Source organism: Anoplolepis gracilipes, chromosome 2 (genome assembly GCF_047496725.1).
Source record: "Anoplolepis gracilipes chromosome 2, ASM4749672v1, whole genome shotgun sequence".
Classification (NCBI taxonomy): Eukaryota; Metazoa; Arthropoda; class Insecta; order Hymenoptera; family Formicidae; genus Anoplolepis; species Anoplolepis gracilipes.
The window spans coordinates 7,588,707-7,608,452 of record NC_132971.1 but is presented as its reverse complement, the minus strand read 5'-3'; the positions used below and the strand labels follow the sequence as shown (position 1 = coordinate 7,608,452).

The following is a 19,746-nucleotide window of genomic DNA, read 5'->3' as shown; positions in this document are numbered from 1 at the left end:
AATTTTTATTACATTTTTATGACTATTTAAAATACAGATGAAAGAATTGTCATTATCTTCAAGAATATATTTTGTGAGTCGTAATGAAAACCGGAAAATGAAGGAATGAGAACCAAACATGTATTAAATTTGATGAAATCTATATTATTATTTCCTCGAAAATTATACGTTTCGATTTTCCCGAAGGCAAACTCAACCATCGTAAATATACAATCATACCTTACAGACAGCTTGTTTTGTACATTCTATTTTGAAGCTTTATAAACTGAGAAATAAATAATTTAAACAATAACATACAATAATTTACACAAAATTCTATATGTTTAAGTTTTAAAAATTCTTAATATATTTTTGTAAATGTCATTTTCTTATAATATTATAAAATAAAAATAAGAAAATTTTGTATTTTTATTTGAAAAATATTTACATAGCTATTTATATTAAATCCAAATAAATTTGATATAATATAAAATAAATAAATTTGTATGTATATACTTTTCATTTATGTATTGCAAAATCCAAATATTGTGTCATTTTGATAAAGCAGTTTCATTTACATGACGAGAGCTAATTTTGGTCGAAAATGTATTTATCAATGAACCGATTATTTATCGTGTTCAGTAACCAACAATAAAAAATTAACATACATTTTTCAGATAACTTTAAACGAGCCGAATCAAGCCGAATGTTCTACCTATCGAGTCAGTTTGAAACTTGCAAGAGTAGGTGGGCCTGACATGCGATCGGTTTCAGAACCGAATCGGCCGGCTGCAAGTAATACGGAGAGAGAGAGAGAGAGAGAGAGAGAGAGAGAGAGAGAGAGAGAGAGAGAGAGAGAGAGAGAGAGAGAGAGAGAGAGAGAGAGAGAGAGAGAGAGAGAGAGAGAGAGAGAGAGAAAGACGCCGTGCAACAGTCGGGGCCCTTGGGGCCCCTCTAGCCGCTCGGGAGAGGAGAACAGGGGGCAAAGGCACATTCCAAGGCAGAACGGCTGCCAGTGAAGGTGGAACGCTCCAACAGTCTCTCACGATCTGCTGCTCCGCGTCTCTTCGTTTGTGAGTCTCACGTTCACATATTATACAACGAATGTGCAAATTCCATCGAGATTTCGGAGTTCTGTTGAAGTTGCCAAAAAAATTTTAACTTTATTTTCTCGCTTTGTCGAGCGCATTTTTGGAACAAGGGAGATTCTGACAAAGTATACATATCGTGAAAAATCGTCAGCTAAAAACGAGAAGAAAAATTATCTGTAATTTGTTCGTGTGTTTTATTATGTTACAGTGATTATATATATGAATTATTATAATGACATCGCAATATATGTTGCGAATAATATATGCATTTATATAATAATCTCAACAGTATAAACTCTTCAAAAATTCATCCATCGTATTTATTACGAAATAAAACTTCAAAAAATTAAATACTGGATTCAATAGATAATTTTGTGTGCAAAAAAAATGCTAAGTTAAAAAGTGTTTATAAAGAAGATCAATTTCAAATGTTTAACGGTTTTTGACTTCGAGCTCTTCTTTGTGACGATTATCATCAGCAATCCATGACGATTGACAGTATCAACTATTAATCTTCTCCGCATTTATTAAGACTTTGTTATGGATTTTCAAGAATATAATCGATCAATTGTGTAATCTTATCATTTTTATCATCATCGACGGAAGAACTTTCGAGACTCTTGTAATTTTGTCCCATCGCTTGCTGCCCTTCACTGTGAACCGTCTGGGTCCTTACAATACTTCAGGGAATATCCCAACCTCGTTATGCGTCGTGTCGATTAACAGTCAGTGAACCAGGAAAAAACGAGGCACACGCTTCACGAAAATGCATCATTTTAGGGCCGCAGGAAGTTTCCGAGGGATAACGAGAAACGAGATTCGTCCTTTCATCGTACATCGATTTTTTACGTCGTCCTCAGATTGCCGAGCACGCGGAAGACATAACGTCAGCCTACAGTGATCAAGAGGACCTAGCAACACAAATACCAACTCGCAGGTGAGTTTGGTCGGATCGTTATGGATCAATTCGATCGCTCGCTGTAGATTCAGGCAGGACTATAACGTGAGCGCACAACCGTGTGATTTCGCAACACGCGTGCGAAACATGGAACCCGTATAGCGCCTATGAAAAGGTCGTCTCAGTTCTTCTCACGGTGTTGCAACCGTGCCACGGAAGAGCGATCTGACTTCTTAAGTGGAGCGGAGGAGCTTGTATACTTGATTATTATTCACGTGAAAAAAAAAAAGGATTAAAAAGCGATGCTGGAATACCGACCAAAATCTAACCTCATAACAATATATTTGCTTAATATAAAAAGTTGCCATTCATACACATAAAATAAAATAGATTTGCGATGTAAGAATTGTATGAAAGAATATTTGTGAACTTTTAGAAATGAGCTTAGACGCCTAGGTAAAAAACATTTTGTTGAAAAAAATGTTGTGCAGTAACAAATGCAATTCTTACATTTCAAACCTATTTTATTTTATGTGTATAAATAGCAATTTTTTATATTAAGCAAATATATTATGTTAGATTAGATTTAGGTCGGTACTCCAGCATACCTTTAAACTTTTGGAATTTTATTTGTAAAATATTCATATTTTACACCTTTATACATTACATAATATCTCTAGTAACGAATATATTTCACATGAATTATTAATTGCAAGAATTGATAATTAGATTTTCAGACATTTTTTTTACTCGACGCGTAAATTTTGATTTGATTGAATTGAATCAGATCTATAATTATGCGAGGAGAGAACTTCGTGTCGGAAAGCGTTTCCTGCAAAAGCATGTAGGCGATTTCGCAGACGAATAAAGGCGACGAATGTCGAGCAGAGCGCTATAAAGCGAGCGCTCTACTCGATAGCGAAATTAAATCCACGTGTTGCGAAGACATTTCCATTCTTGACGACTACCGCGGGATCGTCGAACGACAGAAAAAGCTAGCGGCGACCGAGCACATGCCATCGGCATCGAACTTGACCGTGGCCTTCGGAGTCTTTGCGGAGGCTTTGCTGGTATAACGAGATACGAGGAATGTGAGCGGCTGGGAGTCGCTGGTCGTACTTACAAAGACTACTTCGGACTGGTTATAGCAGCTAGATGCCCGGTATCTCGGATGGTGGGCCCGACGTGATGCCGGAGAGTAATGAGTTTCAAGTCGCAAGACGCAATTCTTCGCAGACAACTCATAATTGTCGGGAAATTTTTTTCATAAAGAGACAATAATGACGTGAAATGAAATTAATTTAGGCATCTCGCATGATATATTGACATCGACGTTACAATCAAATAGTTTTTTTAATAGAAAATCAAGATAGAAAAAAATATAAATATTTAAAGAGATCCTAAACCTGTTCTATATCACTGATCAAAATCTAACCTAATGACAATATATTTACTTAATATAAAAGTATATATTTATTTAATATAAAAATTAAATTGCAATTTATACATATAAAATAAAATAGGTTCCCACCGTAAGAATTGGATGAAGGAATATTTGTGAACTTTTAGAAATGAGTTTAGAAGCCTAGTGAAAACGTTTTGCTGCACAACATTTTCTTCAACAAAATGTTTTTTATCTAGACTTCTAAGCTCATATCTAAAAGATCACTAATATTCCTTCATGCAATTTATATCTGAAACTTATCTCACTTTGTTGATACAAACTGCAAAACGTTTGTACATTAAGCAATTATTGTTACAATCTGGTTCTACAAACCGATAAAAAAACTGTAATTTCTTGACTTTTTTCTTTATCAACATAAGATCGCATAAGTTCCGAAAAGATTTCGGTGTATACTTTTATCATGTGAAAAAAGAATTTATCATTCTATACAACCAATAAAAATATTTTGGTATAATAAAAATATAGATAATACAGGACAATTTAGGATCCCTTTAATAGATAAAATTGTTTAATTTTAAGTAAAATATATTTTTTTAAATTTATTACAGTTTGAAATATTTAACATTTCTTTACATATATTTAATAATAAGAGCTTTTTAAAAATTAATATTTATTTAATTGAGCTTACATCATACTACAGTACTTTAATTCTTCCATTAAAAAGAAAGAGAAAGAGAGAAAAAGAGAGAGAGAGAGAGAGAGAGAGAGAGAGAATTAAAATTTATATAATAATTTCCTTATCTGGCAATGAATTATAATTTATTATCTTCGTGCTTAGCAAACTTACTCTTACTTTTGAAATCTCTTAACGAGATAAACACATAATAAACCGCTTCAGTGCGTTCTTGAAGCCTACAATTATGATCGATCGTAAAAGACTTCTATTTTTGAAGAACTATAAAGAAAACTAGACTAAAAATCAATCTTTCACAAGATATTTATTCAAGTTTGCGGGATGTCGTCGGAAAAGTTTTAATATAAAGAGTGATGACAATAAAGTGTTATCGAAAACAGATATATAATAGTATAATGATTTTTTTATAATTTAGAACTTCTCCGTCTCTTATATTATTTAGTTTAACTTTTACATAAAAATTAAAAAATATCTAGATTAAATAAAAGATTAAAAAATTTATTCCAATAATAATTAATGACTAAATATTTATAATATAAAACTTTTGCAATTTATCATTTTTTGAGCACATTAGCAATCTGAACATTGTATGTATTTACTACAAGGAATATTTTTAAAGCAATCTTTTTTTGTGTATTTTTTTATTTTATGTCGATTAAGGCATGTCAAATAAAAAATGATTTATTTATCAATAACTTATATTTTTTATTCAATTTTAAATGGACATAGTTTATTACTATCATACATGCGATAACTCGAAATAGAAATTGGCAGCAACAACGTTGACATATCCGCCGTCTAAATCCGGATCGATACGTCGAACGATTTCCAACTGTGCGGTGACCGTGTTTCACGATGAGAGGTTGTTCGTTTTGATGCCCTGCCTCGTTGCACTTGATAAATTGCTTCATATTATGAAACAGCAGGAGTCATCGCGAGCGATGTGTAAAAAGTACAAACGGAAATCTATCTAACGAGTATTTTCTTTCACATCTTCTCTTATTTATTATATGACTGCGACCGATATAATTTCTCCGTTACTTTTCTGAAGGTAAAATAAGAATACTTTATCATTAATCTTTAGAATATTTTAATATTCTAAAATTTAGAATATTTTTTTAAGATACCAGAAGTTATTAATTATTTAAAAATCGTAACGGAATTTGCTTTGACCTAATTAAGTATGAATTAAAATTAACTGCTATATAATAAAAATGCATATACAAATGAAAATAAATAGATTCTTTCAAGAAATATATTTTCGAGAGAAAGACTCATTACTAAAATTTTATTTAAAAATTGCAATATTTAAACTTATGAATAAATTCATAATGCAAATTCACATTTTATAAATGTAATTTATATATATCTTTCATATGTATATCATATTATTCCAGATATTAAAATGTCTCAACCGGAATTAATCAGCGATCTAGACGTGCCTGAAAATTCGCAGCATCCTTGTCAGTGCTCCGCGATTGGCAATATGGATCCTGTAAGAGACAGAACAGAAAGGCATGTGGGCAGCACCAGGATCTCTAATAATCAAGATTTCCCACGAAGTTTAGAGACCTTACAAAGTGCTTTTGAGCCAATACGAAGGCTGGAGAGTCCTCATCAAGATAATTCGCAGCAGATCAGCCTGGACAACGCCAGGAACATCGATCTCCTAGAACGCCAAAGCATATCGCCCAATCCAAGATCCATGAACAGCCAGAACTCGATATTAATCCTTCACGGGCATAATCTGTCTTGTAGTCCGCGTAACTTGGACCTGTCGCGCAATCTGGCATTTGAAGCGGCTCGAAGGGTCCAAGAAACCTCGAGTCTGCAAGACAATCAACACAGTTTGACCTCGAGTCCTAGTCCCTTGCTGGAAGCCGAATCGAATTTGCTCGAGACAAGCAGCAAGGAATTGGAAGAACATGGTAGCTTGTCGCCACAGAAGCAAAACTCTAGCAAGGATAAGCTGAAGAACGTTCAACAGGTGCTAAATCCGTATCAGCATCATCACGAGCCGGCGGCGGTAGATCGTAACGTTCACGGACACTTCCACGGTGACATACACACTCACATTCACAAGCACACTGATAACTTTAGAAGCAATTCAAATCTCGACGCTGCCGAGAGTTTGATGGGCTTCCAGCAACACCAGCGACAACACACTCATCATCATCATGGTAACACCAAGACGAACGCTCATCATCATGGATCCCGTGATCACGCGCACGCGCGTGAAGGAATGACCGGACATCATCATGGAACTCTGGTGACTAATCTCACCAGCCATGTTCATGGAACATCTAGCTCATTAAGCACGTCCAGTTCGTATCTTCTTTTTCGTGATTATCATATTAATTATTAAGCTTATAAAATAAATAGAATGTCGTATTATCATTGCAGATTCCGGACCGATGAATCAAACCAGCTCTACCACCCCTAGTGGACATCATCATCCAACGTCGATGCCTATCACAGCCACGATAAACCATATAAATTCACCGCGCAGTCATCATCGACTCGGCACCGGTCCTGGCTTAACCCATCACTCGAATTCTGCCTTTCCTAACGATCATCACGGCGTTTCTAGCGGTGCATCGTCAAATTCGAGTATGATGAACCACGGTGGTTCGCCCACGTTGCACCGGCACGTGGTTAACGTCAACAGCAGTCTGTCGACGACACCTCTGGGCGGTCATCACCGCGGCAGTTCGTCGGGCAGCTTGACCGGTCATTCCAGCGTAAATCATCATCACATCAGCTCCGGTATATCATGCGAATCTTCGTCGTCAAACGCCAATACCAGGACTCACAGCAGGCTGGACCACGTTCATGATCATCATCATCATCTGCAGCCGATGCACCAACTGCACACGAGTCATTCTGATACTAGACCGAGAGATCGAGCGCCTTCAAGCTTGGATCATCACGGGCATCTTCATGGACACGTGCACAATCACAGTCATCCGCATGAGCAAAATGACACCAAAAATGCGTCTCTTATGGGCGTCGACACCATTCAGGTATACAAATCTATTAAATATATTATCATTTATTCTATCAGTTATTTATAGTAGAACGTAAAAATCGTAATACCTTTCTAGTATAATTATTTTGCAATATAAAATTATAACATAAAACATATATAGTGACGAGCTAATAAAATTTTGAATTTTCCTTTTTCTTCTCGCTCTCTTTGTCCACACAATTACGAAAAAAAAAAACTATTTCGAGAAATTAATTAGATTTTGCACGATTGTACTGTCATAAATTTTCCACGCGCTTCGCCAGATGAGAAGAATGACTTATGCCATCGTTCCGCCCAGCGGTTCGTATATTCCTAGCCGCGTTTTTGCCGCCACATCTCAGAAAATACATGTTCGTGAATCGCCATATCTCTATCCGCGCACGCTTGAGTTACGTTCGCCGTGTCTCGGCCACGCGAGAAGCTATAAATCGTGTACTAAGCAACGGTTCTGCCCTTAGAGCTTATATCAGGAAATATTTTCAGCCGCGGACCAAATGCAGCGCGCACACGGATGATTAATGATCGGTGCCCGTTGCAGAAATGTTTGAATTTCGTCGCGAGTACGACGAAAAGTATCGGGCGTTCTTCGCTCTTAAGTGTTGACATCGAGCGTTTATCTGTGATTAACATTAAAATTTAAATAAGTCGTATTTTATTCGAATTTGATGAGATTGTGTGATTTTCAAAGATATATTCTCAATCTCAATAATCTCAAAAAAAGAAATTTCTAAACTATATAACATTATTAATAATAACAGAAACATTTTTGCCCGTTAAACTTAATTACAGCAATTTTGATTATTATAATTCATTAATGAAACTTTAATAATCCGACATACTTTGATTTATATCGATTCCTGAAAATCTCCATTTATTCTAGAAGAAAATAACAGAATTAAAAATCTAAGATAATATTAAACACGCTTATTAAACATCATCGATCAAGACAATATAAAAAGGATTTGCCACTAAATGCTTTCGTATTTATTAGACGAGTGCCTTAAATCATCTTGACTCGAGTTAACGTAAGTACTTTGCTGTTACAGGTTTCAGCCCCTACGAAGAACAAGTGTCAATGCCACGTGGTGCAACAACCCGGAGGAAACAACAGAGGAACGGAAGGCGAGAGTGATGCAGGCATTGAGGTGGCAGCGAGAACGCATCAACCTCCTGCTCTTCCGCCACGTCCACCACCGAGACCAACGAGACGTTACGAGACGACTGCTACCAATCAATGTAAGTAACTTAATATTTCTATGCATGCATTACTTAAATTTAATTTTTATTTAAAATAGTAATTATACGATTTGCATAAAAAAGTGCAAGCACATATTTGAAATTTATTTATATTTAATTAATAATATTGTATTTAATTTTATTATTACAAGATGCATTTTCTATAAATATTATATACGAATCGTATATCGAGAATTTTATTGAGTTACATTAATAATATAGAAGAAAGTTATGCATCTTTTATGGACGCGATATTTTTCCGTTCGTGAGCTGTACACTTGAAGTCAATGTGAATAGTCGATTCGCGATATGAATGACGTTAACACTCTTCGTTCCATATCGGTGACTTAATTTCCATTCGAGATTGAAATGTCAGACAGAGTCGTTGAAATGTCGGATACAGTGACGTTCTCTAAAAATTCGCCGTACGATCTTCGGGACGGGTGGTAGCTCCATCCATGAGCCGGATTTGTTTTTCAATCATCCCGATGACCGTGCACTATCAGCCGGATGAAGAGAAGGCGCGCGACGTTTGCGTCTTATCAGTCGCGGAGATCACGTTATCGACGACTACACACGGTTAGGTTTCTATCCTGCTTGTACTGGAGGGTGCATTCCCGCGGAATTTCAACCCCCGACCGCGACGGGTCGCTCGAATCATCCGGGGGTATATCGACCAGTCGATGCTTGCACCAACCGAGAGTAGGACGATCCCTCCTGTCGAGGGTTGCGAGCGACTTGAGAGCGGACCGACGCGACGATACGACAGACACGCGTTATAAACGTGACCTTTTTTTTCACGCGCTACGCGTGCTCGATATAATTTCTTTGTTGACGTGGAAAAAGCCTGGATTATATTCTGGATCTCGTGGATTCGACGAGCACCACGGAAGCCGCCACCTGTGGGACATATCACAACGTGTCCGCCACTAACGATTGTGAATCCTCCCGAGTACGATCGTCGATACGAAAGTGGATTTTCATGTCCTGAAAGGAAAAAGACAGTGAAGATCGATATTGGATAGTTTTTCGACAATGAAGCTTGGCATTGAATAACGATCGATTGAAAATAACGGAGGGGTAACGGGAGTTAGTAATGACTTCCGATGACGATGATTGATGGTGAAAGTGGGTTGACCCAGCCGGAAATGCACGATGAACAGATGACCTTGGACAAACTTTCATAACACGTGACTCGTGTAGAATATTGCAGACATATGTGGTTTAATGAGAGCAACGGGATATTTATTATGTCGAATAATGCTGTTATAAATTGAAAGTTATTCGCATAACATCAATCACACATTTTACAGTGCGAATTTTCTTTCGATCCTTGTATGGTATAATTTAAAAATACAATACATATTCCTCTAATATATAATTCGAAAAATATAATTTTATGTAATTATCTGATTGTTTGTTATACATATACATATATATTCCTATTGTCTTTTTTTTGTAATTTTTTAATAATTTCGAGTATTAGAGATATTAAAATAAGAAAAATATTATAAACAATTATAATCAATTTTTAAAAAATTATTGTAAAATTATATTATAAAATAATAGTTATATATATATATACATCAACAATCTAATTTTAAAAATTGGCATTCTAATGGTATAAAACAGAAAATTCTTTTCAAAGTAATTAATAACGAGCACGAGTATTGAATTTCGATGCAGAGGGTTCTGAACAGTTCATATATTGTGTGATATACAATTCACCCTCACATTTTTGCGATACCCGTTAAAGAATCGATTAAATAAAATTAAATTTCCAGCCAATCTAACTAATTGTCGTCAAAACTGTTCGATATAAAGATTAATCGGCCAAAAGAACGGACTGACTAATTCAAGAAGAAAATCATCAGCACCGCTACGTATACGATATAGCAAGTGATAAAAACACCGGAATGAGCCCGCGAAATTACTGAAGATTGTCGCGAGCGGGCACGAAAGAAGACACGAGGAAGATGGATGGCTATCCGGTGCTCCAGATAGTGCGTTGCCGCCTCGGGACGGAAATGGAGATGGACAGCCAGGGCTATCCCTTCCCGATGGCGGCTCACTCGCATTCGCATTTGCCATATCCGACGAATCACGCGCACTTCCCGAGGCCGCATTATCCGCATCCCTGTGGTACGCCGAGAGACCCCTTTCGCTTATCAGCCTCTCCTTTTTACGCTCCCTTTGTGCACTCGTTATTAATAGACACTGCATCTTGAGGCAAGGTCAAAGGTTGCGACGCCTCGCTCCATCAATGCATTCTGCGCGTTGGATTTTTACTGCATTTAATTTAAAATTAAAAATGTTTTGTTAAAATTATTCCCTACAATTGTGCTTCAAAACAAACGTAAAATTGTTTCTTACGTTTCTCGATTTATATTTATTGTAGAGATTGATAGGATGATTTTTTTAGAACTCTTGTTATAATGTCGAGTTCTATTTCTATCTTTCTTTACACAAACATTGTACCGTGAATTCTCCAAAACGACTATTGTTTCGGAATCGGTTTATATTACTAGATCGAATATTACCACGACAAAAATTGTTTTCGACATATTGACTATCTGTACACCACCCATGAAATATTTTTAGTTGCGCGCTTCGAAATAGATGGGTTCAATCTCGCGAGGATGTCGCGAGATCAGATTGCACATTTATACGTGGATTTATATGTAATAGAGGATATAGATTTTTTTTTATTATATATCTATTTCAACTTTTAACGAGAAAGGTTTCGAATAACTTCTTACGCTTATTTATATCTCAATAGCAAAGAACGAAATAGTTTATGCTTTTCTTTTGCAATGGGAATCAGAAAAATCAAATTTTTCTGGTACCTGATTCGTTTTGCATCAATTCAAACCGATACTTTCTTCGATGATAAACAACATCACGCAGGTAGTAAGCATGTCGCAAGAGATAAAAGGCTAGCCATTGTTATCTTTGAATAACGTAGATCTCGCCAGTTTTCCAACCGTGAGTTTCACAAAATGGAATATGTATACGTTCCCCTACGTGATGTCGATTTCTGATTATTGTCCTGACTATTGTGAATTCGTGCTTCTTTCGAGGGAAGACTAGATCGAAGGATCAATTTTCCTTAAAGGATTTATTCGACTTTTTGCCCCTAAGAATTTCCACTCCGTATATCTTGCCGCCTTTGAACGGTAGATTAAGATCAAAATACGCTCGAGGTATTTCCCGACAATATCTTTCAAAATTTCCATCTCTCGCGTTTGGAAGAAACGTTTGGAACTGTAGCGATTTTTTTTCTAAGGTCTTACATTTCACGTTTTGGATTTCTATTTACACAAGAACCAACGAATTTCATCTTATATTTCTCGATGGAAACATAAACTTCTGAAAAAAATATCGCGCTGGTCTCTATAAAATAACATTTATGAATACATCTTTAATAGCATTCGCGCGAGCCTCAATTTTGTATTTGAATTTCTCAATATTCAATCATTTTTTTCGTGCATCGACAATATACTCGATCAAAAAATTCACTCTGTGAAAGTCCCGGGAATATTAGCACACTGTCTTCAAAACTACAAGGTATATTGACGATCGAGAATTCATTGAGACGATTTCCAATACAACACGGTCGGTGGACCGGATTCAATAGGGTGCTTTGACAATGGAAGTCGAGCCCGGATGCCGTCAAACGGAGTAACATAGCTGCGTTGAATGTTACAAAAGCAACGTCGTAAGCATTCCGCAACGCGGTGGCTATAGAAACGGAAATAAATATAGTAGGTCCTGAGAGTCTCTACGTGTATGTACATACACGTAGAGAACTGCGCGATACGCGGTGAAAGCGATCGAAATTTTTATTCTTTCAATATCTTGGAAAGAAGAAATTAAACCGTCACTTTTTCGTATTGGCTGCATTTTTTTTTATTCTTGATGTGAATTTACAAGATTTATTTTTTTTTTTTTTTTATTTTGGTCTTTTGTCACTTCTTATTAATAATTATTATTTACTGTATATCTATTGGAGCTATTTTTTTTACTTTAAACGTTGTCCTTTGTAGGACCATCGACCCTATTCAAAAGGAATTTGAACACAGTGGTAGTAAGCCGTGCTGGATCCTCGGTTAGCGGGATAATGATTGTTCGCGTGAGAACCTAACAGCCGTAGTTCTGATCTGGTCACAATGAGAAACGTGCCGCGAGCTAAATTCCTCGAATATATTCGCAGACTGCAATTACCCATAAACTCACGTTGATATTCAGTTTCGATAATATATCGTCAATGAGATTGAAATTAATTGCATTTCTTAACATTACAGGATTTACAATTCACATCTCATCAATAGTCAAAAATAATCTCTGCTTATACTATTTAATTTTTATATCCGAAATATTAAACAAAATAAACCAAGAATTTAATAGTTTATAAGCTACTTTTTTAAAAAGAGTATAGAAATTATATTAATTCGTCGACTCTTAAAAATAAATTACCCCCCCATTGAACAAAAAAAATGCATCTTCGCTTGATTTAGAATCATTTGTTATCAAGACATTAGTATTCCAAGCACGCGCGTGGAATTTTTTTATCAGAGCAATTAAAGTTTCAAGAGCCGATTTTGCAGGCCACAGCGGCGAAGGTGGCTGCTGCAAGAAGTACGTTGTCCTCTGCTGCCTCTGCGGTGGGTTGAGCGCGGCGGTCGGCAGCCTCTTTTTGGCGGTGCACGCGGTCCTGTCAGCCCACACGGCCAGTCTAGCGCTCTTCGAGACCGTGCCGTCTTACATTCCTGGCATTATGGTGAGAGACAAGAATCGATCGACTGAGTTACGCCAAACGCGCTCTAGTGTATAATATTTATTCTGATGATTGTAGAAATGATTATTTTTTTCTCCTCTGTCTTTTTTATGCACTAAAAGAGATTTCTTCTTCATTTATTCTCTAAATAAATAAAGAAACAAATTAATATATCATTTATTATCATCGGATAAATTAATTTTTATACAGAGCTATAAAACTGTTATATGTAAATAAACTTTTTTAAATTTTACGAGAGGTTTGAGCTTTCATAATACATAATTTAATCGTTCATCTAATGCATTCAGATGATAATATTTGAAAATGAAGATTTGCCGTTTCACTACAAAGACTAATGAATTTATCGTTTCAGTTGATTCTCATGGGACTTTTCACAATGCTGTTGGCTAGGCGAAAGCACAGATACGGACTTCTGGTAAGTCTCGTAAACTTATCGGTCCCTCGCGGAAAAGTGTCATTGACGGTGACAGTTCTGCTATTAAACTGGGTTTATAACTTTTCCAGATGAAAGTCTGCGGTTCCGTAGGAGTGGTGTGTGCGCTGGTGTGCGTACTCGTCACCGTCACCACCACGGTAATTCACATGTCGCGATTGCAGAATCTTCGCGAATGCGTTTACACCGCGCGCGCGAGGTACGTGTATATATATTACACATTCCCTTTTTTAATATACATATCTTAGACGAAATTATAGTTATAAAGAAATAAACCGACTCGATTATACATATAAAAACAGATTTATTAACACACGTGGTAACAATAATAATTTCTTTTATTATTATGAAAGTTTGATAATTAAAATTACAGACTTTTATAGAAGATTTCAGATTAAAATAAATTTTAATTCTCTTTACTTAGATGATTTAAATTACACGAGTCTAAGATATTATTCTCTAAGCAAACAAACTTCTGGGATATTAATTCTAAACTTCTACATGATATAATTCGCAGATCGTGCACATGTTATAGCGCGCCGCAGTCGAAAGAAGACCCTGGCGTGCGGTTCGAGGGAACTCCTCACTGTGAGGCGGTGCACGGTGCATTGTCGGACTGCCTGAGGGCCCTCTTCGGCGTCTCGGTGGCCGGTATACTGGCCTGCATATTCTCGTGCATGCTGGTATACCAGTTGTTGAGTCACGAGAAGAAGAAAATGTACTGGGAACAGTTGGAACTGAGATGCAGATCGTTGTACGGTCAGGGCGGCGCCGTGGGACCACCGGCCGGGTCCTGCGGATGTTGCAACGATTGCGGGGGCGCGAGTCCATGGTGGGCACAGACACCGGGAAATCTGTACACGCCGAATCCCGATATGGCACCTTCCAGGTATGCAGATATAATAATGTTGTGAAAAAGAAAGGATTTCTGATCAATATATTTGTTTCGCGTTTCACTTTAATGAAATAGCAAAATTATCGCGCAAAATGTTTTTTCGAAAAGAAAATATTTTTTTATAATTTTAATAGAAGCTTAATTATACGGCCAAGCTATATTTAATAAAAATATCTAGCACACCGATTTATTAATAATAAACTTTAATAATTGAACTGCAATTACATGTAGTATAATAATAACCACGACGTGTATTCGATGAAATCAATAACTTTTATATACGACTGTTGCTAATATGAAAAAAAAAGAATGCAATCAACTCGTAAGGCAGCATATCCGGGCTCTTGCATCGTGTATTGTATTCCGATAATTTGTTAATGCATTCATTAAAACGGTATTCCAATCAGCTTGCAGAAAAGTGTTCCAAGTCCCGGGAATATATTGCGATGGAATTTTTAATTTATTTTGTCCGCCATAGCACGAACATGCAATAAAATGCACGGTCATAAATGTCGATTGTGAAGTACACGATAGACTTTGTGATATTTTCTTGAAACACTATATCCAATAAGATATCTTTTCGTATCAATTTCGAGCAAGCGAAAGAAGAATAAAAGAAATTATATTTATATTGTGCACGATTCAAGTCAGTTTACAACGGTCAAAGTTTACGTAGCATGTTCTATCGTAGTAGACATGATCGATAAAACGATTGCCTCGTATATATTGCGTCATAATATATAAAAGCACACATAAAAGCTTTTTTAAAAAAAATCTTTAAAAAATATTGGAAAATATATTGTAAACATATTTTATTTTTTATTTTAATAATTAACTCGGGAAGAAATATATTTAAAAATATTTTACATATTTTATTTTATAAAATAATAATTTACTGTACATTAATCTAATTGACGATAATAAAAATTTATAAAATTATTAACAGCAAGTAATGTAAGTAGAACGATCAATTAAAATTATTAACATTTATAAGTGTATATATACAATATAATTATAGATATATTAAAAATTAAAAATGTAATATAATTAAGTAAAAGACAAAAATTGCTTTTAAAATACAAAAAAATTGCATTTTTGCTACTAATATAACTTAAAAAATTGTTTTTTTTTCGTAGAAGATGGCGATTACCTTGGTCCAGATCGAGAGGTCCAGCCCCGAGTCCAGATTCGAATTATGGCTTTCACACACAAGCACGATCAACGGAAGCCAATGTGGAGGGCGGAACCGGACCGTACAGCGTCCTCAATTCACAATCGAGTGGTCCTTATTCCGTTTTAAACACTCAAAACGTTCCGTACACACCGAGCACTGCATCTTACAGCGTTTTGGAAACGCCAGTGCCATTATGGGGACCACCGCCACCTTACAGTGATCCTAATAGTCCTGCTAGAAGACCGCAAATGACCGAATCGAGAGCCAGAATTGCCAAAAGGATGGATAACTTCGAGAATAACGAAGGTAAAATAAAACAAACTAAAAATTATTATAGATAGTTTGTAAATAATAAATGTTATAATGAAATTTATTTAAATGCTATAAAAAATCAATCCATTTCAAACATTAGGAATTAAGTTTCTATGTTTCTGCAAAATTCAGATCACAGATCGAGATCCGTGAAGCGTCCCACTGACAATTACGAGAATGCTGAGGAGATCTCCAACAGCACAGATCCCGAAGGCGGGAATGAGGGAACTGTCAAAAGCAGGAGAATTAGAAAGCCGCTGAAGGGAGTGGAGAACGGGGCATTTCAGCAAGAAACGAATGCCGGCCCGAAACAGTCCGAGAGCGAGCTATATTTCGGTGACGTATCTTCATGCTGTGGACCCGAGAGTAGTTTCTACGATCTGGCTGTGGAGAAAGAAGGTAGTATATTAATATTTTATTTAATTAAATCATATGTCATGTAAATTCTTATCATTATTTATCGTGTTTAGATATTGTAATTATTTTATTAATATATTATTATATTAAAGTAAATTTTAAAAGCATTTTTACTAACTCAGTTTTCTAAAAAACTATTGAATCAATATATTAATGATGTCAATATAAATTTTTTTTAAATTTTATCGAAATTTACTTCAAGTCCTTGTAACTGTCAATGTATGTGTTATTATTAAAAATGCTTCTAATAAAAGATATTCAAATTAATAAGATCTTTAAGAATGTATAAATTTAATCACTATTCGATTGAAAATATTGTTTTATCTTACAATGTATTTAACATTTTATTTCCTACATAGTATAAAAGAGTTCGATAAAATTTAAAAAAAAATTATATCTATTTCTATATCTTTAATAATTTCTGAAAGCTTTTACTATTGCAAATTCTCTAAGAATGTTTCTTATTTACAAAAAAACATTCTTAGACAAGACTTGCCAAAATCTTTAATATTATATCTAAATTATTCATTTGCAAAGTCAGAATACTTTTGTAGGGTATTATTTTTCTCTTAATATGTTTAGGTGCGGAACGTTCGGAAGGTGCCGATTATCTGACAAGCAGGTTGGGCAAGCGCCAGCTGTCGAAGAGATCCCGGTTGCCTCTTCCGCTGCCTACGGACAACGGTGACATTCCCGTCGACAATTACGCGAACAGCGATGAGCCAAGGAACGTCAGAGGCCCGTTTCTCGCTCCCGACGCGCAGTACGAGGTGATTCAGCAGGGTCGTTACTCCTACTACGCGTCGAAGGATGACGAGGAGTTGCAGGAGGGTCCGGCGAGTTCTGGTTACTTTCGGGAGGACGAGAACGAGAGAGCGCGAGAAAGGGATTACAGGGACTACAGGAACACCCAGGAGGAGGAAACGCCGCAGTGTTGCTTGACCGACTCGACAACCCCCGACTCTGGTTGGCAGAGTGGCGAGCAACAGCAATCAGATGACAATGTGCGGCCAGTGAACGTGTGATCTTAGATATTTATAAAATTCTAGTGACAGCAAAGTAACAATTGATCACCGATTTTCTGCGAGAAAGTGAGAATAATTAGATAACGAAAAAAATGCGACAATAGTTTCTGATCTGTGAATATGTAATTTAGATCGATCGTGTATAGGTCTTGTTTATCTACAAACAAAGCAGGTGGCTGCAGTTTTGCTTGGAATTTAATTCCCGGGATAGAAATATTAGAAACGGTAGAGTTCGAGCTTGGCAGATAATGTCCTAGTCGGATGACGCGTACGATGATAGGTTTGCGTTGAAAAAATGGAAATCTAGTTAATTAACGTTATTAATGCGCTGAATTTATAAGCGATGGAGTATGAAACTGAAAGATCTGGAGATGGCACGCGTATTAGTGAATATCGCATCGAGTCTTCTTCTCTCGAAACAGACTGTGTGTTGTTAATGAAATTAATTTAAGAACAACGTTTCGTACCTCTTAAACACTTTAAGTGGCATGTATGCGACGTAATGAGTACCCTTACGACTTTCTTGCATAATAGTTATTTAATAGTTACTAGTTTCATTCATTTTTTCGACGAACATTCTATATCTACGTCATTTCAGGAAATGATTTGTAGGAATCGTCATGAATCGTTATTATGCCGTAGAAAATATATAATAAAAATTGAGAGAGAGAGAGAGAGAGAGAGAGAGAGAGAGAAAGAGAGAAAGAGAGAAAGAGAGACTTCAATATGAGATACACAGTGATATAAATTATAATTACATCAGATATAAGTGCAAATCGAGTTTGATAATATTGAGATTACTGCCATTATGAACCGCCATTAATTCTTTTCGTAAGAAGCTTGTCGGTTTAATATAAGTTATATATACATATATATTTAATTGAAGAGTAGACGTAAATATAGATAAAATGCTATCAAAGCGATGAGATTTATACTAATTCTTGATAGAATCAAGCAATGTGATTTGAGACAAATAGTTTAGGCGCATAAAAATTCCTCGTGTTCAGCATAAAGTGTACAGTGATTATAATTAATGAGATAGCTTGAACAATTGTATTGAAATATGATTAACTATCGGGTAAAAATGTTAATCACATAGGATAAAATATTCGCGGTAAATTCTGTGTATTTTTTCATATTAAGCGATGTCGCTCGTGTTGTTCGTAGTAGTAAATAATAGTGTGTATTAAATATATCCAAGAGAAATTATCTACAATGACAGAGAGAATAGAAAGAGATCAAATGAAAGAAAGAAACTGAAGAAAAGAACTAGTTTTCATAATCGAAAATGTTTGTTGAAAATGTATCCGCGAACGAGCAAATGTATCATTTTATCAAAAAGATATCCACTTTTCTCATTGGATATCCATTCGCTATTTTATGCTATTTATTGCATTTGATTGTAGTAGTAATAAGTATATTTTTATTTGAGATTTTACATATTCGTTGAATATACATATACGGTAAAATTAAAATTGTCAGTCAATTGGCAATTGTTCTTTGTTGGATATAGATCATGTACAAAAGTGTGCTTTACTCTTGCCAATTGAATGTTAGCTGTATGTACATACAACTTGCCGATCATATCCGATCAAACGATGTTCGTAATCATAAGAAAGTATATTTAATGAGAGTTTAATTTTTATCGTCATTCATAATTTTAATTTATTTCTCAGTATCTATAACTAGAACGAGTTTTTATTCTACTTTCATATTCTTCGTCTCGATTAAAAATTTTATCCAGACTTTCGATTAACGATTGCATCATAAATGTACTTTCTGACACTCTTTATCTCAGTGTCACACTGTTTTTAGATCGTGGAGGCTCGCTTTCGGAAATCACAATTCAGATGGACCAAGGACAATATAGAGAGATGAATCGAATTAATTAGGGCACTCGTCGGTTGTCTATTTTCGTTATCGGCCGCTCGAGAGACATAAACATGTAAATGAAATGCATATTTTATCATCTGGTAAAAAAAATACATTGTAGCGTGCGGTAGCTTAATGCCGTCTAATAAGTAAAAATGAAAAGTGTACCTTAAGAGTGAGCCGGAGTCATAGCAAGTCTGGCGTCAAACGTCAAACAATGTACTTGACAATGATAAGAATAAAGAATGATTAAGAATAAAGGATGATTTTGCGAAGAAGGCTAATACACGCGACATGAAAATTACCTATCCTCTAATCGGGACTTGTTCTTCATATACTGTCACACACGAATTGTTCAATATATAATAATTGTAGCCAGTACAGAAATTCCCTATTACATACAGTAAGCATAAGAGAATATTTCAAATATGATAGAAAATAATAAGATTATCTTGCTATATTTTTTTTCGAAATGTTTATTGTGCAAAT

General features: G+C 35.6%; 1 protein-coding gene across 2 annotated transcripts; it reads left to right on the top strand.

Moving 5' to 3' along the window:
• Window positions 1-994: 994 nt before the first annotated feature.
• LOC140676314 (uncharacterized) lies at window positions 995-19,520 on the top strand. 2 transcript variants are annotated; one of them, XM_072911234.1, is made up of 12 exons: window positions 1,034-1,052; window positions 1,851-2,007; window positions 5,465-6,391; window positions 6,471-7,090; window positions 8,142-8,331; window positions 12,939-13,111; window positions 13,482-13,544; window positions 13,634-13,761; window positions 14,080-14,451; window positions 15,594-15,937; window positions 16,076-16,342; window positions 16,943-19,520. In XM_072911234.1, exons 3-12 carry the CDS (start codon window positions 5,473-5,475, stop codon window positions 17,383-17,385), a joined length of 3,519 nt encoding a protein of 1,172 aa, XP_072767335.1. In that variant the 5' UTR covers window positions 1,034-1,052; window positions 1,851-2,007; window positions 5,465-5,472; the 3' UTR covers window positions 17,386-19,520. The 2 variants fall into 2 exon arrangements, with proteins under 2 accessions (XP_072767336.1, XP_072767335.1); XM_072911235.1 differs by having other exon boundaries at window positions 995-2,007; window positions 14,098-14,451.
• The last annotated feature ends 226 nt before the right edge of the window (window positions 19,521-19,746 follow it).

Coding starts and splice junctions, on each gene's coding strand:
- LOC140676314 (XM_072911234.1), top strand. CDS start 5,473: ATGTCTCAACCGGAATTAATCAGCGATCTAGACGTGCCTGAAAATTCG. Junction 13,545..13,633: donor AGCACAGATACGGACTTCTG/GTAAGTCTCGTA, acceptor TAACTTTTCCAG/ATGAAAGTCTGCGGTTCCGT. Junction 15,938..16,075: donor TAACTTCGAGAATAACGAAG/GTAAAATAAAAC, acceptor TGCAAAATTCAG/ATCACAGATCGAGATCCGTG.